This window comes from Chelonoidis abingdonii, chromosome 4 (genome assembly GCF_003597395.2).
Source record: "Chelonoidis abingdonii isolate Lonesome George chromosome 4, CheloAbing_2.0, whole genome shotgun sequence".
NCBI classification, from domain to species: domain Eukaryota; kingdom Metazoa; phylum Chordata; order Testudines; family Testudinidae; genus Chelonoidis; species Chelonoidis abingdonii.
This window is the reverse complement of record NC_133772.1, coordinates 18,370,017-18,395,226: the sequence shown is the minus strand read 5'-3', so window position 1 is coordinate 18,395,226 and position 25,210 is coordinate 18,370,017. Positions and strand designations below refer to the sequence as shown.

General features: G+C 51.7%; 1 protein-coding gene across 2 annotated transcripts in view; it reads right to left on the bottom strand.

Moving 5' to 3' along the window:
• ITPR3 (inositol 1,4,5-trisphosphate receptor type 3) overlaps nt 1-25,210 on the bottom strand; it is an 84,620-nt gene that overhangs the window by 34,029 nt on the left and 25,381 nt on the right. Inside the window, exons 3-20 of one of the 2 annotated variants that reach the window (XM_032768604.2) lie at nt 21,146-21,267; nt 15,740-15,826; nt 14,369-14,527; nt 13,626-13,724; nt 13,368-13,451; nt 12,757-12,903; nt 11,885-11,980; nt 10,873-10,923; nt 9,626-9,768; nt 8,934-9,033; nt 8,330-8,490; nt 6,350-6,491; nt 5,359-5,520; nt 4,273-4,445; nt 3,204-3,323; nt 2,022-2,204; nt 988-1,239; nt 306-450 (exon numbers count right to left, since the gene is read on the bottom strand). In XM_032768604.2, coding sequence (XP_032624495.1) covers nt 306-450; nt 988-1,239; nt 2,022-2,204; nt 3,204-3,323; nt 4,273-4,445; nt 5,359-5,520; nt 6,350-6,491; nt 8,330-8,490; nt 8,934-9,033; nt 9,626-9,768; nt 10,873-10,923; nt 11,885-11,980; nt 12,757-12,903; nt 13,368-13,451; nt 13,626-13,724; nt 14,369-14,527; nt 15,740-15,826; nt 21,146-21,267 — 2,426 coding nt within the window. The remainder of the gene's footprint in view (nt 1-305; nt 451-987; nt 1,240-2,021; nt 2,205-3,203; nt 3,324-4,272; nt 4,446-5,358; nt 5,521-6,349; nt 6,492-8,329; nt 8,491-8,933; nt 9,034-9,625; nt 9,769-10,872; nt 10,924-11,884; nt 11,981-12,756; nt 12,904-13,367; nt 13,452-13,625; nt 13,725-14,368; nt 14,528-15,739; nt 15,827-21,145; nt 21,268-25,210) is intronic. The other variant, XM_032768613.2, reaches the window with a different exon arrangement.

Below are 25,210 nucleotides of genomic sequence, written 5' to 3'. Positions count from 1 at the left end.
ACAAGGAATATAACCGCACAGGGTAAGGACTCCCAAGATAGCTGCCCAGTCTGCAGTGGCAATTGGCCATTCCAAGATGGCAGCCCAGTTTGCGCTAAGAATTGGCAGTTCCAAGATGGTCGCCCACGGTGTGACTAGAAACTGGCCGCCAAGTTTTCGCAGGGCCCCTGTACAGCAGTGAGATGTGGCCTCCTTGCCTCTTCGAGGGAATAAGGCCCATGCTGTGCTAAAATGCCCCCAATCGGGGTTGCTTCAAAGCTCTGACGAATGCCCCTTCCCCAGCAGGGCCAGTGCAGGTTTCTCACCTCAAAGGTGAGCTTGTTCTTCTCCTCGTTGGCAAAGGGCACCGCCTCGCTCACCACATTGTTGAGATAATCCTCCACGAACTCCATGGTGCTGGCAAACTTGTTCTTCTTGTCGTCCCGGGAGTCATTCAGGTTGGAGTCGTAGCTGCGAAGGGAGGAGAGGTGCAGTGAGCCAGCAGGAGATGGGCCAAGTCTCCCTCAATGCCCCAGCCCCTCAAGTGCCTCTCCCAAGGAGGAGGAGCCCCTGCCTCGCTCTCCAGAAGGGCAGTACATTGTGCCAGATGCAGTTCTGAGTATCAGATGGACAGGCCCGGAGGGCAGCGTCCTCTCTCCATGAAACCCTGGCCGGGCAGCAGCAGGGGTGAGTGTCCCAGTAACCCTGGCCTTGAAAGAGAGAGAGGAAAGCTCAGTCTACAAAGCTCATTGAGTCACTGGCCTTAAGGGCTGATCAGCGCCAGTTGTACTGGTGGGTTTTTTAAGGATGGGGGGGGCTTTGCCCATGAGAAGGCCTGGCTAGGACCTGCCAGACCCATTCCACATGTGCCCTCCCCTGCCTGCCTTCAGTAGGGCCATTCGGTCAGTAATGACACAAGTTGGATCTGAGCCAGGGATCTCTAGGGCAAGATGGTCTGGAATCCCCCATGCCACCCTCTTCCCGGTGAGAAGCACTGGTTTGCCTCACTCTTTGATAGTGATGGCGGTGGGGATCTCCGTCCACAGCCGCGCAAACTTCACGGGCATCACCAGCTCCTGGGGGTCCCGGTCCACATGCACATGCAGCATGAGGTGGCAGAAGGAGGCCCGGAGGTCAAAGGGTAGCATCTCATCTGCCATGCAGAGGAAGATGAGATCCACCCCCAGCTGCTTGGAGATCTCTTTGATTGCCAGGTACTGGCGGTCCAGGCACATGCGGGCAAACAGCTTCAGCTGGTACCTGTTTGGAGCCGACCGGGGGTGAGAACACAGGAGGCCAGGGAGGAAGAGACACAGAGAAGGAGATGGGGAAGAGATGAAAGGAGGAGAGATGGAGGAAGAGAGGGAGGGGACTGTTTATTATATCATTTGTGGAAGCGACTGATATAATCCCTCCCCTCTGCTGAAGGAACAAGACCCCGCTTCATGCCCAGCTGGTGTCTCTTGTGTAGCTGGCGAGGGCCTACTGGGATGAGCAAGAAAGTTTAAGAGAGGCAGCCGGCCCGGGAGCTGCTCTCGAACAGCACAGACTGAGCTCTGTGGCCGGAAACAAAGGCCCAGCTGTGCTCCCGTTGCTGAACTCCCACTGACTCCAGCAGCAGAACACACCCCACAGTGGCTGCCTGAGGGAGGTGGCCACAAACATGTTCCTCTTCTGTTCCCCCTTTACCTGCACCCAGCCAGTGTCCCATGGGCACACCCCCTCAGCAGGGCTCCTTCAGAGTGGGGCTGGCCTTTGTCCCCCATTGCCAGACAGGGAGATGGGCCGGATGGTCACCTCCCTGGCTCATCCCAGCGCCCGAGGAGGGGGATTGGGCTGGCCCAGGAGCGGCTGAGCATATGGAGACATGGAGGGGGTGGGGACGGCACTCACAGAGCCCAGCATCGGTTCCCTTGATGCTGGGTTCCAGTCCCTGGTGAACTCCCCCTAACAGCCCAGCTCAGCCAGCAGTGGATTTACTCCAATCCTCACGCTGTCCCCGTCAGATCCCCAGGAGGGTTGGGGAGGCCGCACAGTGTTACCTGTAGTAACTCAGGACGTTCTCATCATGAGCGTTGCCCGCCCGCGCCTCCTGTGCCAGCTGCCGGATGCTTTTCTCATGGCGGTCATTGTTCTTGTCACTCCAGGTCAGCCAGACCTCCTCCTCTGAGTACTCAATGCTCAGATATTCGTGGGTCTGGGACATCTCCTTCACTGGCCTCAGCCTATAAGCACACCACCATGTTCAACAGGGCTCTTTACTCCCCATTGTATGGATGGAAAAATGGAGGCACGGCAAGGCAACGGGACTCGCCCAAAGTCACACAAGGAGTCAGGATTCCAGACTCCCTGGGTCTGTGTTCGGACCATTTGACCTCACTACCTCCCATCTCACATGGGGCAGAGGAATAACCACCAAGGAAAGAAAACTCATTGGAAATCACAGGCGGGGAAGATCCTCTTCTAGACTGCTGACCAGGGAGCAGAACCAAGGGAGCAGAAGGCTGAGTCCAGAGAATCCTCCTGTCCCAGACTGATGCTGAGCCCAGATGCTGGGAATTGTGGCATGGGCAAGCGGAAGAAAACTGATACTTTATACTGCGTCTTAGGTGCCAATTTCAGGAGGCTCCCCGGAACAATGGCCCAGATCCATCCCTCTATATGTGGGCTCCATCACTGTAGTATCTGAGACACTCACCATCGCTAATGGGTTCATCCTCACAACCTCGCTGTGAGACTGGGCAGGGCTATTCTCCCCATTCTACAGAAGGGCAATTGCGGCACTGGGTAGACTAAGTGAGGTATCCGAGGTCAAGCAGGGCGTCAGTGGTAGAACAGGGAACTGAGCCTGGATTGAGTATCCTGGCGACTGGCCCATCCTTCCTCACTGGACAGATGGGGAATTGGGGCAGAGAGAGAGTCAATGATGTGCCCAAGGAATGGAACCCAGACTCCTGAGTCCCTGGCCAAGGCCTTCATCACCAGTTCATCCTTTCTCTACCCCCCTGAAATCAATGGAACGATGCTAATTTCCACCAGTTGAGGTGCTGGCCCTGAAGATTAACAGGGGCGGAGGGTTAACTGGCCCTGAAGTCTCATTCCACCCTATGGATTGATGGGGGGCAGGTCCTGTGACTCTCCCCACTCCACACACGCTACAGTCCCCCATGGAGGGGTTGGGAAGCGTCCAGCACTCAGAGCCGAGCGGCCCCTGAGATACTCACTCTGTTTTAATTAGGATGTCGCTGTTCTTGGGGTCCAGCACACACTTGCAGATCAGCTCCTGGGTGACGGGGATGGCGATGTGGTTGGACACACACAGGTCCGAGAGGTAATCTAAAAACCTGAGGCAAGCACAAGAGAGCCACAGCTCACTGTCAGATGGGGGGGGGGGGGGTGAGTTGGCTTGAAGGGGAAGGGTGCTCCCCGGGGATGCTCTGGCCTCTCTCTCTAAGCTATTGTCTTTGCATGAACCTGGACCGGGGTTGCAGACCTTATGGAGCTGTTGGCTTGAGGCATGGGATAGGTCTTTGAGGCTTGGAGAGCACACGTTCCCCACTGGTGAGAAATCCTGCTCTGGTATTCACACCCGGAAGGGTCCTCCTGCGTAAGCAGCAGGCTCAGTGCAATCTTGCCTTGGGCACTTGCCCTTTGTCCGAGTCTCCACCTCCCCAGGCCTCATGACTCTGCTCCCATTCGGCACAGCGCTGCTTTTACATCGCCAAGAACTGCAGCATCCAGTGTCCCATCCCCTGACAGCATAAGCCACCCAGCAGGGCACTGCCAGCCGCTGCAATCCTCCCAGGAGATATCTGCCGTCTTACACCACGAACACCCTGGAAGGTGCTTCCACCCCCCCGATACCCCCGGCCTCTGGAGTTCTGCCCCCGCAGGACTCTGCTAGCCTCTCTGATCCCTCCATCCCCTTCTAGCATAGGCCACTTTGCAAGGCCTGCTACTCCCTCCACTACCCTAGTCTCTGGATTCCTCGTGTTTCCTGCATAACTCCCTTTCCAGGGCACTGCTAGTCCCTACTATCCATACACCAAACATACCACCCCGTTCACAAGCAGACTCTCTGCTGGCCAGCAACCTTACGGCTGCAATAGAGCAACATTCAGCTGGTTGGACACTACAGTCTTCAAACACCAGCGCACAGGGGGAGGGAGAAATTGAACAGGAAAATTAGAGGTTCCCCAGACTTCCATACAGGGTTGTGGCTGGCGGACCTCAGGGGTCCATTGCTCAGTGCACACAGACTGTGACACAGTGGCCAGATTGCACAGCACGCACCTGGGTTCTCGGTTCTTGCGCACCAGGCTGACGAAGGTCTCCACCTCAGTCTTGGTGATGTGCTTCTCCAGCAGCTTGCGGTTGTTGTGCAGGAGGGCGGTGATGGTGTCCTCTGCCAGGATGTCGTAGCCAATCTGGGACTGCATCATGCCAAACTGCTTGGCAATATGTTCCTGGAGGGGAGGGGCACAGATCAGGTGGGGGGAGGGGCAGAGCAGCTGGCAGGGGACAGGGAGGGCCAGGACTAGCACTGGGTGCCAATGGTGACCCAAAAATACACCCCCAGCGTGAGCGACAAGTAGAGTGAGCTACATCTGGAATCGCTGCTCTGACACCAACTGGGGTGCTCTGACACCAATGCAGAGACACAGCGCCCGCAGAATCAGCCTCTGGAGAAAGCATCCAGGTTCCCCACTGGCTGATTATGGTTGGGTGTGCGCTGGCAGTGGGCTCGGGTCCCACACTCCATCCAGATCTGACTGCTGCCTCCTCCTCTCAGATCTCCGTGAACCATTTCCTCAGGGCACTCCCTGCTTCCGGCACCTATCTCCTTCAAGAGCTTCACCCAATAGGCCCTACTCACTATCTGGCCAGCTGTGGAGAGAAGGATCCCCGCCCAGGGGTTCTCCATCACAGTCAGTGTTAAATGGTGGCCAAGAGGAAGATCCAAGCTCCAGAGAGAGAGAGGACAAGGTTCCTGCCTGCCTTGGAGACAGCAGAGCTGGTATGTGGTGAGGAGGCCAGGGGCCTGGAAACTCTGTCACTTCATGGCCCAAGTAGCTGACAACTCCAGTGGGAAGATAGGAAATTATCTGTATGGGTGATTCTGCTAGAGCAGCAAGAGTGCACGGGAATCCTAAAGCCCACAGCTTGCTAGCCAAATCAGCAACCCGTGCAAGTGGGTTCCTGGAGAGCGGGTTCCTGGCTTGCTCCTTTTTTGTGATATGGACGTACAGAGCCTAGCACAATGGTGCCACAGTCCCCAATTAGGGCCTCAAGGTGCTACCGCAACACAGATGACAATGTACCACATAGGGCCAGGAGCTGCAGGCAGGACGACCGGGCCACCCTGCCACATGGACCCACCTGGTTCTTGCGATAGTCCTCCTGGGAGTGCCGCAGCACCCGGTAGCAGAGGCGGAACATGTACTGATAGGGAGCGTTCTTCTGATCCGAGAGTTCCTCCAGCCGCACCAGGGGGCCTTCCCCTCCTTTTTCATTGAATGGAGCTTTCAGGATCCCAAAGATCTAATTGAACACAAAAGAGGGAAGCCTGAGGGAGTCAGATTCCAAGCTGCCCTCTGCAGAATCCTTCTCTGCTTTCGGAGCTGCAGCTCAGTCCTCTGCGTTTAGTCACAGGCATTTCTATGGTGCTCGTTACCTAGGGGGTGAGATAAGGGAGTGCCTGCAGGCAGAGCTTGGTTAAACCCCCACTGCTGCAAACTCAAGGCTGGGGAAGGCCCCATCCACGGTAGTTCAAGGGATGCAGTGGGTCCCCTCTGGAGACCTCAACTCTGATCACAAGCAGAATGAGTTGGACCATCTAAGGTCTGCATGGAGATTGTGTGATATCAAAAAAGCACCCTACATTGCATTGGGCTCCAAAGGAACCCAAGGCTTGAATAAGAGTAGGGGCTGCCAGTCAAGTTTGATGAGTGTCAGCAGAGCTGCGTGTGGGACACAAGACTGATAGTCGTGGGGAGCTGCAGGTCAGGACTGATTGGCATCCGTGATGGAAGAGGACAGCTTGCATGACACCAGCACCAAGGATGACTGCCCTCTAGCCAATTTCTAAGAGCACCCTATTTTAATGACCTTTCAACTGACTAGCTTTGCCCCCACCCACAACTATGAATAACTTCTAACAATAATTACTTAAAAATGCCCTGAAGAATACAAGCTGGCTGAACAGACACAGTCTGCAATTCTCCAGTGTCTCTCTGACCAGCCTGTCCCCAAATTCCTGCTCCCCAGCGCATGTTTTCCCCACGGCTCAGTGAGGGTTCAGTGACTAAATCACTTTGGTTCAAACCCAAATCCGTGTCCCTACGTGTCCCTCCTGTCCCGTCCTGCTCACCTGTTTCAGGATGTTCTGCTCCCGCATGAGTTTCTGCCTCTCCCGGTTGGGTTTGGTCACCATGATGTCCAACACATTCTGCCCGTTGTTGGGAACGTCACTGACGAAAAACACTAGGTCCTCCAGCAGCTGGATCACAAACCTGCAAAGTGGGCAGCCCGCAACATCATTATCGGCAGCGGGTGCATCCACGCCACCTGGGACCTCAGCAATGGGAGGGTTAATAACCAGAGAACAACCTAGAACCACTCTTAATCTCCAAACTACCCCCAAATGTTGGGTGGTTCATACAAAACAAATGAGACCCAAGTTGGGTTCTGAGCAACTTACACAGTGTATAGAATGTGTATTGGGCCTCTGTGCAGGAGAGAATTTAAACCCCATAACATCCATGGAGAAGTTATTCCCTGACCTCTTAGAGCTTGATTTATGCCCTGAAGCATGAGGGTTTAGACTCCTTGTAATTGTGTAGAACCAGAAAAAGAATTAGATAAGTTCATAGAAGATAGATTCATCAATGGCTATTAGCCAAGATGGTCAGCGATGCAACCCTATGCTCTGGGTGTCCTTAGCCTCTGACTGCCAGAGGCTGGGAGTGGACGACAGGGGATGTATCCTTTGATGATGGCCTGTTCTGTTCATTCTCTCTGAAACACCTGGTGTTGGCCAATGTCAGAAGATGGGATACTGGGTTAGATGGACCATTGGTCTGACCCAGTATGGCTGTTCTTATGTTCTCATGTGTATTCAAACTAAAGTACATAAAGAATTTGGCTTGGATAGCAGGGCTAATATCCTTCCCTTTGTGAATAGTCATGAGTTTGATCATCACGAGTGGTCAGGACCCTGGTTCTCTTCCACAAAACATAGCCCTTCAGCCAAGTCTCTGGCGCACCGTAGTCCAAGGGGTTCAGCTTGTCTCCTGGCGGAGGGGTGGCAAAGGGAAAGTGGCTCAATCCGTCTGCGTCACCGTATTGCTGTGTTTTGCTTAGGAAATGTCAAGAACCCACCCACCTATAAATAACACCGCGATTAACTAACCCCGTGCTATCACAGGGCCATCTCCCAGTTCCTAATTTATTTCTCTTGTTGCAAAGGAGGGGGTGGCACAGGCCCGACACAATCTGATTTCCTTGCTGCGCCCCTGGGGAGAAGCAGGCTTGGAATCAGGCTATCGGCAGGGAAGCTCTAGGTTGAGAGCCATGCTATGCCATGAGTAACAGGGACACGGCCCAGCCCATAGACCCTGCCTGCTGCCACCCGGCACCAGAGGGCAGGCTGCACTCTAGCTAGTAGGACTGCATGTTTCATTGCTTACTGTAGGCTGGATATCCAACTAGGCCCCTCACCCACCCCCCACCACATCCCTTCTGCATCCTGAGTGACCATTTGGTCATGATATAGGGGTTGGGGTACGAAAGGCCTGGCCACAGTAGGGGTGACAGGATCAGCTGAGGGCAAGAAGCCTGACTGGGGGGGGCTGGCCAGTGTTGGGGGCTGAGACACCTTGCCGGGGGTGATCTCAATTGGAATGGAGACTAGGGAGCCTCCCTGGAGGACCCAGCTAACTGGCTTGGAGAGGCAAGAGGCTTCCAGCAGCAAAGTTTCCACCAAAGTCAGGCCCCCAGAGTGTCCATTTGGTACTGCAGGCAGAGGAAGATCTCTGGCACCCTAACTCTACCCTCTAACTCTGTGCTCATTGCCTCATCCCTGCACCAGAGTGACTCTGCTCCCCTCCCACAGCCATCTGGGAGGCGACATGACCAAACACTGATCTGAGTGGAAATCAGGCTTTTCTGGGTTTCACCAAAATCCACAGGGCTCAGCACACTGGAGCCTCCGATGCTCCCTGAGACTCATTGGATGCAATGTTCAAAAGTCACCATGTTACAGACAGACAGACAGACAGAGGTGCCTTTGAGCTGAGCGTGGGCCTGGCTTTGCTTGGCCAATGGTCAGGAGCAGGACTGGGTTTGTTACCTGCGGTCATTCTGGCTGATGAAGCCGTCGTTCATCTTCTCCACCACGTTGGCCAGCATGGAGCTGGCATCATTGGCAAAATCCAGGTCTCGGATTTCTGACACTGGCACAGAAACAATGGCAAAAGCTTCTTTGTCTTCCTTGGTGGGGCAGGTGCCGAGCTGAAAGAGAGAACCCAGTGTCTCCCCTCACCACAACTCACTTTGGCTCCAGCAAGAGCATCTGCAGCAGGGTCAGATATCCATGGACACCTTCTCAACGCTTTATCCACTACAACGCTGGGCTCTGGGTACACCCCTCCCCACCACTCACCCACACACAAACACACACTGCTATCTACCACCACCACAGCACATTTACTCCATCCATGGTGAGATGAATGACTCACCCTACCCTCTCCCTACCTCATGCCTACTATCAGCTATTGCTTTGGACAGCTAAGTTGAGTTCTAGGTTGCTTTGGTTGGACTCTAGGTTTCTTTGGTCGGGTTCTGAGTTGCTTTGGTCCTCCTGATGATGATCAAGAACCTACAGGGACACGAACTCTGAATTCTAAGAGCTCATAAGACCCTGCAGCCAAGCTGTGAACAAGCGTGGGACGTACCATGAGACGAATGGGTCTTTCTTCATCGATGTCAATGGGCACGTCAGTGCTCTGGATCCAAGTGTTCGTACAGAGGTGGCGCAGCCTCACATAGGAGTTCCTGAAATTGGTACAATGAAGGTTCCGTTCCTATCACTCTTTCCATCCAGAAAGGCCTGGAAGCACTTTCCAGATGCGTAGATGGGAATCACGTCAAACTTCCCCGTGCTGAAATGCAGCCACCTCTGGGGTGGGACACTACAGTCATTCTGCACCAGCAAGCCTATAGAACACAATTTGGGGCAGGAGAGAAACAATGCAATTCCTGCAGGGGAATTAGGGGAGTCGACATAGTCACGGAATCGGGCCAGGACTCCATGGTCGCGCTACTGCTTTTCCAACACACAGCAGCTCCAGCCATGCAGCTCCCACCAGTGAGCTGGCTCAGCACCGACTCAGCGAGAACAGGGCCATTTACACTTTTCCTTAGAGGTTCCCCAGTCAAGAGTGGACCAGGTTTCAGTGCTAGGCTTTCAGCTTGTGTGACGGCTACTCCATGCTCCCTTCCTTGACCCCAAATCTTCCCCCCTCCTGAAGCAGCCCAGCCTCCATGAGACTGTGCCCAACTGGCGAATTAGCTCTGAATTCCCACCAGGCCATGAATTCGACTGAATCAGTGAGGTTTCACAGTGGACCCGGGCGTCCCCACGTACCGAGGGACGAAGGAATCCGTCTTCTGCAGAGTGGTTGGGTCCAACTCAAAGAGGGAGGCGATATCATTCCCATGGGGCACGGCCACCAGCCGGTATTTGATCTTCTCCCCTGTTTTCCTCCGGCTGGAGCGAATGGTCCCACCCTGCACAAAGGGAAGCAGCTGTTGAGCATGATACCAAGCGGTTGGATGTGGTACCAAGCTCCCCCATGCACACGTGCTCTAGGGGGAAGATGAGTCAGTCTCAAGACACAGCAGAAGCTTCCAAGAAACTGGGCTGGCCTCACAGCACGAAAACAGTCTCACACACACATAAGGAGAGGATTGGCATGCACCAGTGGATCTATAGGACCAAATCCACTTCTATGGCTTCCCAAAAGTACTTGATAAATGGGGTAAAAGAACCCCCCGCCACAGGGCTAGGAAGTCGTCTCTCTTCTACCACCACCTCATCTGCACACCCTTCTAGCACGCTCTGGGCTGTGCGAACCATAGGCGCCGACTTCCCCTTTGCCTGGTGGGTGCTTGACCCATCTCTGCCCCTGACCCCGCCCCTGCACTGCCCTCACCCTGCCCCCATTCCACCCCCTTCTCCCAAGTGTCCGCCCCTGCCCTGCCTCTTCTCCACCTCCTCCCCTGAGTGTGCCTTTGTCCCTGCTCCTCGCCCTTCCTCACGGAAAGTCCTAAGTGTCACCAAACAGCTGTTAGGCGGCTGGGGAGGGGGAGGAGTGGGGATGCGGCACACTCGGGATGGGGAGGAGGCGAGGCAGGGGCGGAGGGAGCTTGGCTGCCAGTGGATGCGGAGCACCTGCTAATTTTTCCCCGTGGGTGCTCCAGCCCTGGAGCACCCACGGAGTCAGCGCCTATGGTGCGAACCCTCCAGGCAGTTAGATTCCAACCAAATGTAATAATACCTGCAAGGGGTGCACTCGGGACATTCGGCCACTGTGCTACACGGAGATGCCTCGTGGAGCAGGTACACTGAGCAAGGCACCCTTCCAGCATTGCCATGAGCATCACATCCATCAGAGCACAATTCCCCTCCAGTGTCACCCTGAGTACCAGGTGCTGCTGTTCCCTGGAATCTAACTGCACCTGCTCTGTCCCTAACTGGGCCAATGGCCTGTTCTGTTATGGTGCCAATTCCCTGCGTGAGAGTCTCAGTGGATGAGCACGGAAATTACTTCCAGGCCCAGAGACCAGCAGCAACTCAGTCACTAGCCAAGCAAAACACAGCTCAGAGCTCACCATGGGTCCAGCCTTGGGATCGGCGGCATCTCCTTTGTAACCTGGGTTTTCCTAAAAAGTGAACGAAATATTAAATAAATAACTATATAAACACAAAAGTTGGGCTGCTGACTCTGACCCTTTCAAATTCCAAGCAGCCGGTTTGTCACCTGGTCTTTCTTCCGCTGACCTCAACGGAGACATGCCAGATAAATCTTTCTTGGATGTCTTGCTCTAAAATATAGGTTCTAGCCTTCACCGCACCACATGACCTTGAGGCAGGAATGGGTGGACAAAATGTTCTGACCTGTGTTATGGAGGTCAGTCTAGATCGGTGGGGATCCACAGACTCCATCTTAGATTTCCAAAAGGGTCAGCACCTCCATTTGAATTTTTTTTGTGGTTTACAAAGTTTAAAAGGTTGAAAACCACTGGAGTAGATGATCATTCTGGCCCTGAAATCTGTGAATGCCCTGGAGGACGAGCAAGAGCTGAATTTGGTCAGGAGTCAGAAAAGAGTTAAGCACAGCTGGCCAAATTCCTTTTCATCAAAGCAATGGGGTTGTGGTGAAAGGATTGACAGTAAAGCTTGGCCCGGGATGAGCAAATAAAGGACAGCAGGCCAAGCAGAAAGGGAAAACGTGAAGAGCAAGTTTGACAAGTGAGCGCCAGCTCTGGGGGCTTTCTGCTGGGCAAATGGGCAAACAGCAATGTTGTTCATGGCCCTGGTCCAAACTTTGGAATTTCTGCCTCCTATAAGCCAGGAGGAACTGAGACGGAGCTAAGGACCCTCCCGTCAGCAAGGACAAGGAGCCTCCCAGGCAAAAAGTTCTCAAAGCACCCTATAAACTGGATTAAGGTGAGCTTCAGCCCCAAGGAAAATGTGCAGGGCCCCCACGCAGAATGTGGCCCTCCAGAGAGCAGTCTCTGCTCTGCATTACAGGCAAGATTGCAGTCCCTTTGCAAGGGATGGCAAGACCTCAAAGGCAGCAGGAGTGGGCCCTCTCCATCCAGCCCCCTCTGCCGCTCTTACCTCTGCAGCCAGGTAGTTCCCAGTAGCGAGATGCTTGAAGCGGTACAGGCCATTCCAGTGCCCAGCTCCACCTCGGCAGGGATCGTGATGGACCACCTGAAAGGCACGCCGAGAGAGGAAGGAGAATCCAGGGATTAGGGCGCTAGCCTGGGACTTGGGAGACCACACTGAATTCGCTGCTCTGCCACAGACCTTGGGAAGTCACTGAGCCTCTTTGTGCCTCAGTTCCCCGCCTGTAAAATGGGGATAACAGCCCTGCCCTGCCTCACAGGGGCGTTGTGAGGGGAAATGCAGGAAAGAGAGTGAGGTGCTCAGAGCCGAAATAACTAGGACAGCTCTGTGGTGGGTCAGGTGAGGCGGCTGGGACAGGTACACCCCAGAGCAGACACGGCTTCCAGCAGGGAACAGGAACCATCTGAACCCTCTAGTTGTTCATGGTGGTAGATCCCGGGCTCTGCTTTGGGCCTATCGTTAGCGCTATGCAGCGATTAACTGCCCCTTTTCAGTGGGCAGCGCTGCAGCCACCGGTGCTATGGCAGCCTTGCTAAGGGGCAGCATTTTACGATCAGCCCAGGCTGAGTGTCTAGGCCCAAAACATACAGAAACAGCCATTCATTCTGTCAAAGCATCTGCTATGAAAGCGTGAACTCAGCTTCAGCTGCCAGACTGCAGCCTGAATCTACCCCAGCCTGGGTCACCAGCAGGCCTGGAAGCTGGGACTGTCTGCACCAAAAAAAAACACCCTTCTCCTCTACCACTTGAGCTGCCATCAGCTGTTGGCAGTAGTAGGCTGTTATCCTCTGTGCGCACCAGCCACTAGAGAGAGAGCGAGCCAACACGCTCTTCCACAAAGGTGCTCCCCCGGGGCTCACCTCGACTTCCCATAGGGCATTGGAGCTGGTGGCAGATGTGGCAGATTGCCTCAGGGTGGTGCGGAGGAAGACATGGATTTTGGCCTTGTACTCGTCGCAGGTGAGAAACTTCTCCTGCTCAGCATGGAACAGCCTCACCACATCCCCCTGCCAAGCAGGGACACAGAAAGGAGGTTACGAGGGAGGTACCCACGAGACACACGGTTCTGTGGACATCCTTCCCTAAGTTTCAGAGACAATATATGCACTCATGGGCCAATCAGGCTCAACTGCCTTCTTGCAGGGCTGTTGTCCCACAGAGAATCTTTGGGATTCAGGCAGCCTCAAGCTTATACTGGTGGCATGCTCAGCAGGGCAATGCATCCAGACGCCCTACTGCCCCACACCATTTCCTCCTTCCACTTCACTAGGTAGTGGGATGGGTGAAAGTGCAGGTTTTCCCTCTTAAAGGAGCAGTGTGCTACTCCCTGTGTTGGTACAGACTGGCAAAGAAATTCAGATCGGGAGTCACAGGGGCTGGGCCGTCTCTCCCACCGTGTTTGTACAGCGCCTGGCACAATGGAATCCCTATCCAGCACCCCTGGCGTGAAGAACAGATGCTCGTTCGTTACCCCTTTAAGCACTTCCTCCATGTGGTCCCGGAACTGCATGAACAGGTTGATTTTCCAGCTGGTGTTGCAATTGACCGAGTTCACCTGTGAAAAAAGACAGAGAGATCGAGATGCTAGAGACGGACCTGAAACGAAACAGATTGGTTCCAAACAAGTGCTAAAGAAGTACAGATCCAGACATGAGCATTGTGATTACTAGCCCTCCCACCGAGTCCCTACAGTGGACTCGAACCCTTCCCGCCTCCCTGTTCTTGGTACCTCTTTGCAGCCAGCATTGTCAGCGAGCTCGTAGTTGCTGGCGTGCAGTGGCTGCCCGGCATTCACAGGGTTCAGGATCACTTTGTCTCCCACGACTACCTGGGGAGGAGAATTAGAGGTGAGGGTAGGAGTGAGAGCATGAATATGGGGACTCTGCAGAGGGATAAGCCCTGGGCATGCTGCCTACATGTCTCTTTCATGGTTGCTGATGCGGAATTCTGGCCCTTAAGCATGGTCCTGCTGCCCTCGGGATCCTCCACCACCTCTCATCGCCTTTATTCTGCGAGCCTCTCTCTACTCACAGGGATCTGCAACTGGGATGCAGAAAAGAGACTCTCCCTATCTGGGAATACACCATCAGCATTGTTGCACAAACAGGCTGGCCTTTGGGAAGGTGTGAGAGGGCTGAGGAACAGGGCATGTCCCCTCTGCCTCACCCTCATCTGCTTGAGAGTGACAGTCGAGCCCCCAAATCCTAGAGGACACTGAATAGCTCCACTACCACCCACCTGACATCATGCCCCCCCGGTCATGTAGTGAACCTGAGCTGAAGCAGCAGGCGGGAGCATGGTCCAGTGGTCAGGGCTGGAGACTGGGAGTCAGGACTCCTGGATTCTATCCCTGGCTCTGCCACTGACCACTTACTCACTGCCTCAGTTTCCCCAGCTGCCTCACAGAACACAGAGTACAACACGCCCCCCAGAGCCTTCCCACCTTGGTTTTCACCTCCTCACCATACTCACATTATCTCCATTGCTCCTTAGTTTCCAAAAGGGCTGGATGAAGAGCCAGGAGCCCTCATTGCCCATAGCATCCAGTGTCACCCTCATGGCATTCTTCTCCAGCAGGGCGGGGAGACGTTTGTTCACCGTCAGGTACTTATTACTCTTCATGTGGAGAAGCTGGAAAGCCAAATACAGTGGCATCCCCAGTCCCTTCTAGGGCACCTTAGCCCAGGCAGGGAATTAAGGAAACACTGCATGGTGAAGCCAGGCAGCACAGGCTGGGAGGGAGAGAGACCCACAGGGTCTGTCTATGTCCAGCAGCCTCCTCCTTTATGTTCACTATTGCAGAGCCCGTCTCTTCACCACCACAAAGGACACTGCACAAAGAAGGCCTGGTCTGCCCACATTGCCTTTGGCTTTTGCCTAGTCCTCCAGCCTGGCTCGCTGCCTTGGTTCTGTGTGGCCGCCCAAGTTACGGGGTGGCCTGAGGCTTTCAGGTCTTATGAAGCTGAGTAGTTGTACCCCAAAATCTAACCTGCCAGCAGCAACCCTCAAACAAAGGTAACTGCCAGGTGACAAACGAATACAAGGTCCCGTGGGTGCAGGGCCAAGGCATTGTATGCTCCTTCGGCAGCCAAAGCAATTGTTTTCCTTGTCTGTTAATAGTCGCCTGCACCTTCACTTCCCATGCAAGCAGGCCAGACTGGGCTGCTGTTATAGAAGCCGCAGCACTGCATAGGGCCCCCTGCATTCAAAGGGATGCATTTCCAGCTGCTCATTCAATGGAGCCCATCGATGGGTGAGAATTTACTCCAGTGCTTCGTCACATCCCAGTGCGCCCATCCGCTAACCCACAGCCTGCAGGGTCTTAGCAATTCACCACCAGCCATCCAAACCTCTTTGCATTGACCAACAGGCAGGGAATGGACCCATTTTTAGCTACACCCCAGCTGGGGACTGAATCTAGATACCGATGATTTACTGCTCAGATGCTCTACTGGTCTGAGACAGAGCCCCGTCCCTTCCCTTATTGCCCGTGTAGACCCCTCTGCTCTCATACTTGAGGCCAGGTAACTCTGGGGCTGCTGGCTTGATGTTTGGGGCTTCGGCTGGAGGCCCAGGCTCTGGGACCCTCCCCCTCCTGGGGTCTCAGAGCCAGCCGCAGGTGTTTCCCTGCAGTGCGGACGTACCCTCCATTAGCTATTGCCTAGATGCTCCTACTAAAACAAACACTTGAGTTCACAGGAGAAGCAACCAGGCAGCTGTGTAGGTGGCTGCAGTCCCTATCCGTGGATGTCCTGGGAGCAGATAAGAGGCCACCGCCGCGACTACAGCTTAGAGCTGCGGGCGATGGTGAGCCCAAGGGAGGGGAGCACTTGTGGCCCATACCTGGATGACGCTGCCGTACTTCACTACATCCCCGTGCACCTTCTTATTCTCCGTATCGTTCTGCTTCTGCTCCATCTGCGCCGCATGCTGTCCGCAAAACATAGAGCAGGGCTCGGTGAGCCGCAGCCGCCTCCCATCAGGGTGTGTGGGGGAGGAGCATGGGGTAACAAGGGCATCTTCACACCAGCTACAGGGGAAGGCAGGCTTTGCGATCTATTTTTGGATCCCCTCCCCCTCCACAGCCATGGGCAAGCTCCCAGGCTTGGGGCCACATTTCATAAAGCAGCCTGGGATTCGGGCTGCCTTGGTGTCTGAGTGCTCGACAAGAGACAACAAGCAGAGCTGCTCTGGCCACTCTGAGAAGGGTTCTCAGCAGCTCTGAGAATCACAGCCTAGGAGACTCCAACTGGACACCCAGAAACCGATGCACCCTAAATCAGAGGGCACCTTGGAAAAAAGTTGGCCCCAGTCTTCTGGGCAGGTTGGCCCCAGGTCTTACTGTGAACATGAAAACAAGGGAGCGCATGACTTTGCACAGGACTGTGTAAACTGCCTCTACTTGAAATCTTGCTGGTGCAGGGAAGCCCCAGGACTCGGGAGGTCCCTAGCAGTTACCAGGGCCAGCTCTCCTCGAAACACTGGCGGTTACTGCACACAGGAGGCTGCACATTCTGACTCGCCAGCTGGAGAAAGAGATGGCCATGGAGTAACCAGGAAGCTTGGAGAGAGATTCTGGAGTGGCCAACTGCTCTGAGATGCCTTGCAACAGGCCAGCCAGCCTCTCTCTCCAAAACCACTTGTGTTATCCATGCCTCTGCATGGCGTGTTAAACAGGAAAGTTGTTGCCGTTGAATATATGGAGCGAGGAATGAATTCTCCCACAGGGCATATTTATACAGGGAGTATCGGGGTCCAACTACATCAGCAGCATCTGTCCGGGATTGAATGCCAGGCTGTCAAACTGTCCGGCCCAGTGCAGCTTACAAGACCTACGTGTGCCCTAAGGATACCAGTCAGCCAAGATTGTTCTAGCAGAGGCTACGCTTACAGCCAGTGTTTTGGGGAGTAAAAGGTCCCTAATATATGGCTATGAAGTCTATTCAGATGACTCACAGCCAACGTCCATAAAATTCTGGGTAGCCGTGGATTGCTACGGGGTGATTTTGCGAGTGGCTCATTGGGTTCAAGACACACTCAATTGAAATCCTGCAACTGCAGCAGAGTAAGGGGGATGGGAGAACCTCTGCCTTTCCCATCTACTCTTCTATTCCTAAACCAGACTGCACAACACCGTCAGCCCAGTGGGTCTCCACCTTCTCCCCGGGTCATTCAGGGGAGAGGGGAAATGAATGCTACTGAGACTGCAGTTCACATCAGTACACTCCTGGCAAAGGACAGGAAGGAAGCTGTGGGAAGGGGAAAAGGAGCCCCAAGCTGCTGAGAATGGAACAGACAGAAGATCCAGGGCTAGAAACCTCCCTTGCCATGAGTCAATCCCTTTAAAGAAACAGTTTAAAACAATTAACCATGAGTTAGTCCCTTAAAAGCAAAAGTTGAAAACAACTGCCCAAGCAGGCAGGGCCACAACTGCAAATCGGCCTTGGCAGACGCTGCTGCTTTCAGTATGCTTCACTGACAATTAAAAGCTCTTTAAAACATTGCTGCTACTTTTCTTTAATTAATCACTAATCCCTCGGAATCTTGGATAAACATTTGCCTCTGTTTCCACTCCAGCAACAGGGGAGCGGGAGCCTCAGCACACCCAGCTTGGAAGGGACCCCAAAGCTCGGCAGAAACCAGCGTTGCAAAAAGGAACTGTAAGGAAAATAAGCAGCTGACCACACCCAGCAGCCCCCAGGGTGGATTTACAGGCAGCTTGGAAAAGAGCAACCCATTGAAACAGGTCCAGGGATGCAAGAAATAGAAAAAGTTACGACCCATTGCACCAGCGCTGCTTCTGAGAGCTCACTGTCTGCAGCACCGTGTGGCACTAAATCCAATTTCCAATCCCCCCCATGAAGCCCAGGCTGTTCAGATCTGGGGGTCTGGCTCCAGTGTGTCTCCAATGCAAAGAGCTCCCAGATGGGAAAGGAGTTGATGCTCTCAACTGGTTTCTTACAAAGTATTTGTCCATGTCACAAAACCACCAGGTGAGACTGAAGCCTGGTCAACATGAGACAATAAGGTCGATTTAACGACTTTGGTCAGGGTTGTGAAAAATCCACACACACACCTCGAGCAGTGTAGTTAAGCCAACCCAAGTCCCTGTGTAGGGAGCACTAGGTTGATGGAAGAATTCTTCCATCAACCTAGCTCCTGCCCCTCGAGGAAGAAGATTAGCTACGCCGACGAGAAGTAGTGTCTACACTGAAGGGCTGCATTGGCACAGCTGTAGCGTTTTAAGTGTAGGCAAGCTCTGACAGACTCTTCTTGGGGGGGTATCAGTAGGGACATGACAAGTCTTCGCTCAGGGGAGGGAGATAGTGGGACTGGAATAGCAGGGAGCTGCAGGGCAGGATGGGGGAGCATCAGCACAGCTGCAGAAGGGAAATCGTGCATAGCACCTGTCTGTGCCTCATGACTCTAGTTGCTACCAGCAAAGTGAGACACTTATAAATATCAAAAACCTCCATCAAAAGAGGCACAAAAGGCCCCTACATCTGGCAACTAAACTAAGCACATTTCAGACCGCTGCAGACAAAACGCCAGGCCTGGATTTCCGCTCTTTATTTCTGGGTGCTACTATTTCAGGAAATTATTTCCTCTGGTTGAAAGATGGTTTAAAACTAGCTGGGGACATGGATAAATACAACCTTGAATACCAGCTCCGTCTTGGTATCTACAAGGGGCTTCAACCTGGGGCCAGTGTGGGTAGTACATTGCATAAAATTCCTTCCTAGTCCACGGGCTACCTACTGGCTTACAAATTTAAAATGGTGTGTACACGTACACACACACACACAAACACACACACACACTGCTGAGAGGGCAGAAAGGGAGGAGCAAGAAGTTGTATAAGTTCTTCAGTACTAATGAGATGAGGACTCAAATCAGAAACATTTAACAGAGGACATCTCCCCACCCCACCCGCCAACACACACTCTGCCAATGCTCTCACTATATTCAGTTGCTAATTTGATTTCATTAACGGCAAGCACATTTGTTGATATTAGAAGATGTTTTCTAACCTACACAGGAAAAGAGAGGGTGTCTATTCACAAGATAATGTTATCAGCACAGATGAGGAAGAACAAAGTGATCATCTCTTGATGTCTTCAGATCAAGAGCGGATGCCTTTCTGGAAGACATGTTTTAGTGAAACACAAGTTATAGGTTCAATACAGGGGTAACTGGGTGAAATTCTCTGGCCTGTGTTACACAGGAGGTCAGACTAGATGATCTAATGGTCCCTTCTGGTGTTAAAAATCTTTTAATCATCTAAGACAACCGACAATGCTTAGTATGGGCCTTATCCAAAGTCAACAGCAGTCTGACTTCACTGGGTTTTGGGTTAGTCCTATTTGCAGTATTTCCCAGGTTGCTTTGATCCTAATACTGTGGGGCAACCTTATGTATCTAAGACGGCACTGCTATATTTCAAGGGCAGTCCCTGCCACCCATGGACTGCGGTAAGTGGACCTGCGGTCACTAAGGTTCTCTCAGTGGTTCAGCCCATTCGCTCCATCTATCTTGCACTAGTTTAAGTCTCACTTAAAGACAGCGAGTCATTTTATTAATCATCCTTCTTACGTTTCCATAATGGCTATCTGGATTTGCAGTCACGTCACCCCATCCTTTGCCTGCTGAATCAACAGCGTTTTTGCCATTGACTTAAAGAGGAGCAAGTCCAGAGAAGCGAAATGCAGAGACATGAACCCAGAGAAGTGAAGTGGATAACTCCAGTTGCAAGGATCCCGAACAGGATGATGTCTCTGATCTCCTGCAGACTTGCCACTATCCAACCTCCTGAAAGTAAGTCTATCGCCCACCACTAGGGTGGAAGGAGGCAGGTATTTAACAGTGCAGAGCAGCACGACACAATAAGAGGGAAGATTGCCAGCTACCGAATCACCTAGTACCACTTCTCTCTTGGACTTCCCCTGGAGAATGCTGTCCTGCCCTGACACTCCTTAGCTTGGAAGAGCTGGTAAGCTCACGTAGCTACCAGACTTCTAAAGTTTTTGTGACTTCAGCAGGGCACTCCCACTCAAAGGCCGTTGCTGTGGCACTGTCTAGATTCCATGAGAAACTGGAAACTTCTTGACCTATAGGCCTGTCCCCCTGAACACGCCCATCTCAGTCAGACAAACAGCAGGGCAGCCATTTTGTATTTTTTCCAAGAAGTATGTAGGGGTTGTGTGTGAGCAATCTAAGAAATCAGGATCAGTATAAGCCTGTAACTGATACAAACACAGTCTCCCTCGTATACAGTGGCCTGTTCTATTCTCTAGCCTGTGTTATGCAGGAGGTCAGACTAGATTATCACCATGGTCCCTTTCTGCCTTAAAATCTATGACTCTCCTCTGTTACGGGCATGGCTCGGTGGCTCCCAGAACAGTGTTCTACCTTGGCAGAAAATTACCTGGAAAGATATAAGCTATTGGGCCAAACTCCTCACTGGCTTTAGTGGGTGACATTTCACAGAAGCCTCTGGAGCTGCACAGACCAGTAGAGTAGTGAATTTGGCCCAAGATATTTTTAACGGCAGTGGAAGCAATAAACTTGTCATCGGTTCCCCGATTCCACTGTCAAAGAGCGGCTCTGGCATGGCAAGGTCACAGTTCCGGGGCATCCCTTTCTGCCAAGGGTGGAGAAGCTGACATGCAATGAAAGCCACAGAAGATCCAAGGCTAGTTTATCTCATTACTGGGAAGGGAGCAGCAGTACACAAGAGTCTGCACGAAGGGTGTCTCATGAAAGTATAACCTACCAGTTCAACCTGTGTTATACGTCCCCCTCTAGTACCTGGACCATATAATAATCATACTCAGCTCTTACCTAGCATGTCATTTGTAGATTGTGAAGTGCTTTACAAACCCAGGTAAATATCGATAACTCCATTTTACAGATATAAGATACATAAGAGCCTACTACTGCTACCACCTAATGGAGTTACTGTTCTAGCTCAAGGGAGCGAGGTCCATGCTGATGATGGAACATCGCAGGAGGAGGTTGCTAGACAGGAACAGGTAGAAGTGTGAAGAGACGTGTGCCCACAGCTACAGAGATTTCCAAGAGAGGGCTCTGTCCTCCCAGGAGCCTGCCACAGGCAAAGATAATGTGTCAGGTCTTGTGTTGGGGGAAAGGTTGGCAAGTCCTCGGCCAGTACCTCTAACAACTTCACGACCTACTGCGAGGATTGTCGCCTGGAATTTCACCGGCACTCACTGGCCAAGCTCTCCTCACCTGGAGTTTCTGTAGCAGCACGACATCAGCAATCTTGTCCTTGTCCTGCTTGGTTTGCTTGGCCTTCCAGTATTGCTTCTGGGCGGAGTAGCGGTTCATGGGACATACTTTGAAGAGACAGTCTAGAATGACAGAAGGCCAAAGGGTTACAGTGTGTCATTATAAGGGCATGCTCAGTTCAGTTAGTGGCACATCCCCCATGGAGACCTACGTCTGTGGCTGGGCAATAAGGCTAGTCACGTTCAAAGCCTGTAGGGACACTGTCCCCATTTCAGGTCTGAGCGAAGACCCTGGTCTTGCAATGAGTCAAGGGCACTACATTCCATTTCCAGAGGCCATACCCTCAGCTGGTGAAAGTCAGTTTACACCAGCTGAGTATCTGGGCCTCAGCTTCACATCTGATAAGTACAGAGGAATGGTCCTCAGCCAGAGTTACACGTATCCCTGGGGGTATATAGAGGTCTTCCAGGCGTACATCAACTCATCTAGAGATTCACCTAGTTTTACAACAGGCTACATAAAAAGCACTAGCAAAGTCAGTATAAACTAAAATTTCATACAGACAATGGCTTGTTTATACGGCTCTATATACTATACACTGAAATGCAAGTACAATATTTATATTCCAACTGATTTATTTTATAATATGGTAAAAATGAGCAAGTCAGCAATTTTTCAGTACTAGTGTACTGTGACACTTTTGTATTTTCATGCCTGATTTTCTAAGAAAGCAGGTTTTAATTGAGGTGAAACTTGGGGGCATGCAAGACAAATTGGACTCCCCAAAATGATACAGTTGTCTGGAAAAGTTGAGAGTCACTGGAGAGATGATTCAGTGGTTTAACCTGCTCCCCAACTTTCAGATCTATTGCTCTCATCAGAAATTACTACACAAACTGGTAAGATTTTCAACCTGGGTGTTCTGCAGTGATAGTCCAGGTACATACTGTGACAGATACGGCAATTTCCTGCATTTCCTTGGGGAGACCTTACTGAATTAAGTTTAACTCTCTTTGGGATACATTGAATTAAATGCAAAGTTTCTGTACTAACATGAGCCGGGACTGTAGGTGACCTGTCTAGGTGGGAGATGTAATGTGAGACCTGAGAGTTCAAAGGACCATATTGAAAATGTGCAAGGCAAGAATGGACTCTGGGACAATAACTGTTAAGTGGATTTCCTGGGGAATACCTCAGGGGAAGTGAATGCAAATTCCCTTACTCTGATTATGCACAAAGCCTGCCTTTGGAAGGGACACCCTCAAGACAGGGTCATTGTCTGCTGACTATCTGGTTCTGGAGACAAGATCAAAGACCCAAGCTGTATAAAGAAATGGCTGAACTGTTCTGCTTATTCTGGTACTGAATCTGAGACAGTTATGAATCTGTAACCACGGGGAAAACTCAGTTGTGGGGTTTGAATGACTGACACTGACTGAAGCCTGAGGCTGGAGCTGGGGTGACCTCTGCTAAGCCCATTAGCATGTATGCAGCTTCTTTTATTGTTTTTAATATGTTTCCTCTGTGATGTTTTCACCTTAAGAATAAATGTGCTTGCTTAGCAAGAGCTATGTGGTAACTTATACTGTAGGCAATGCACTGGGAAAGCAATGTGCAGATGCTGGACTTTTAGCCAGTCTGGCTTGCTAGGGATATCACAGAGTAGGGAGGGAACTGTGCAGCCTGGAAAAACCCCAGTCAGGAGGGAGGGAAGACGCAGGTCTCTGCCCAGGAGAGGTGACAGCTGGGAAATGGAAACCTTTAAGCTGGTGCCCTTGGTGGACCACGGACAGGGAATACAGGTTCAGTTACTTAAAACTTTGACACTTGCCTCAAACAGGTCCTATCTGCACACAGTTACTACCTCTTCTGGCTACACCAACACATAGTCTGCACACATGCTGAGCCAAGTCAAACACCAAAGAGGAGATTGTGATTTCGTTTACAGCAGCACAATCTAGAATAACTCCTTTCTATTATGTGGAGTCACGCAGAATTTACTCTGGTGAAACCAACAGCAGAATCCAGCCCAAATCTTGAGAGCTGCAGTCCCTAGAATATTAACGAAGACCATATGTGGAATGTTCTAAACAATTGGGTTCTTCCCCCCTGTTGTATTTGGAATAAAGAACAAGAGAAACTGGCAGTAAAACTAGAAAAACAACAGTTAAGACGATCACTTCAACTGTTCTCTGAATTCACTAGGAAGTCCCCCAGGATTCTGAGTGACTGAGCATTCGGTCCAGGAAGTGCAGCAACATCTCTCTTCAGTTGGGTATACCGTGCAGGAAGGACACCTGGACACAGAAGCTGTGGGAGCTTATTACTCTTTTAGTGGGTGTCAAAGTGTGACAAAGTCATGTAAAATGCTTAGTGTGAGTAAGTGCAATGCTGCCCTCTAGTGAATACTCACAGAGAGAATAACAGACTTACTACTGGTACCAGTAGCTACAAAAATGCTCTTTAAGCTCATTGGGTAAAGGCCTGTGTGTCGGGAGCCAAAGTTCAAGGGCTCTAACCCTGCCTCTCCAAATGTGTGAATTATCTGACAACATTACCTATCCTCTGCCATAGATAGATGCATTACAGCCTCCCAGATTGTTCACCTATGCTGGTCAGTCTTGAGAGGTTTTTTTGCGACGGAAGGGACCACGGAATGATCCAGACACCCTACTTCGTGCTTTGTGAATCGAAAAGCGAGGTCTTACCTATGGGAAACAGCCTCAGAGGCTGCATTTTTTATCAGGATCAGAAGGGGCTGGAGAAGGAAGAGATCACAGGCCTCAATCTCCTTAATTGCTCCTGAAAGAGCAGCCCAGAAACTTTAGACAGAAGAAAATCATTTTCCACTCTTGGCGCCCGTCCCGAGTTGCTGTTGAGCATGTATTTATTTACCTGGGAGTGACAAACCAACAGGCACAGGGCATAGTTCTCTGTGCCTCTGGAGGGAGGCCAGGTTTCATGTCTCATTTCACAGGTCTGTTTGCTAATGGCATATCCTGTGCCAAGGAACCCTTGTGATGCTGTATCACTAGAATGGGACTCTGGGGTGGCTCTATCCTACCCTCACGGTGGCTACTGGGTTTAAGTCCGGGCCCAAATACCACTCTAAGGGAGATGGCCAGGGAATGAGTCCAGACCAGAGGTCTGTGTTGCTGCCTCCTATGCAGACCTGGAGTTACGTTGGTGTTTTCCTACATTCCCCCACAATGTGGTGGTTTACCAGGGTTACTGATAGAAACACTGTTAGCCCGCAGCAGCTTTTATCCAAGGATTTCAGAATGCTTTCATTAATTTGTTAATTAGGTTGCAAAGGAGCCTCGTGAGCTATTAAGAGATCCAAACCACTCCTCAACCTCCGGGGATTTGCAATCCAGAGCTGAGCATTAGAGCTGGCTGGGAATATTTTTGCAAAATGGTTTTGCATCGAAAAATGCCAATTTACCAAGACCAAAACCATTCACCAAACTGTCAATGCTTCCCCAAGCTGCTTCCCAAGCTGTCCAGTGGAAAACAGGTTTATGTTTTGAAATTAAACCTAATTAGACTAAAAAAAGTTTTAAAACGAAAAAATAGGAACAAACATTTTGATTGACCCAAACAAACCAACCAACCAGTTTTTCAGTTTGTGACTATTTGAGATTTCAACTTTCCATCCCAATTTGAGATGGGCAAGACTCTTGAAAATATTCCCAGGCCAGGAAAACGGTTTCCCACCCAGCTCTCCTAAACATGGCAGCTCATGCCCATTTTAGTATTATCCCCATTTTGCAGACAGGGCTATCAAAGCACAGAGATACAGTGCCTTGCACACCGTCACACAGAAACCAGAAAGCCTGTAGCAAAGGCAGGATTTGACTCCCAGCCCTGTGATCTAATCACTGTTTCACCCACCAACCCTCTTGGGGGGAGAGTTAATAGTGGCAGGCTGGGGGAAGTTCTCAGACAGCATTAGGTTAGTTTCACCACTGTACTCCTTGGAGCAAACCCAGGGCAGCACACCTGTGCTCAAGTAGATCATGGCAGGGGTTAAACTGAACCGAATTTAAACACCCGGAGAAACCC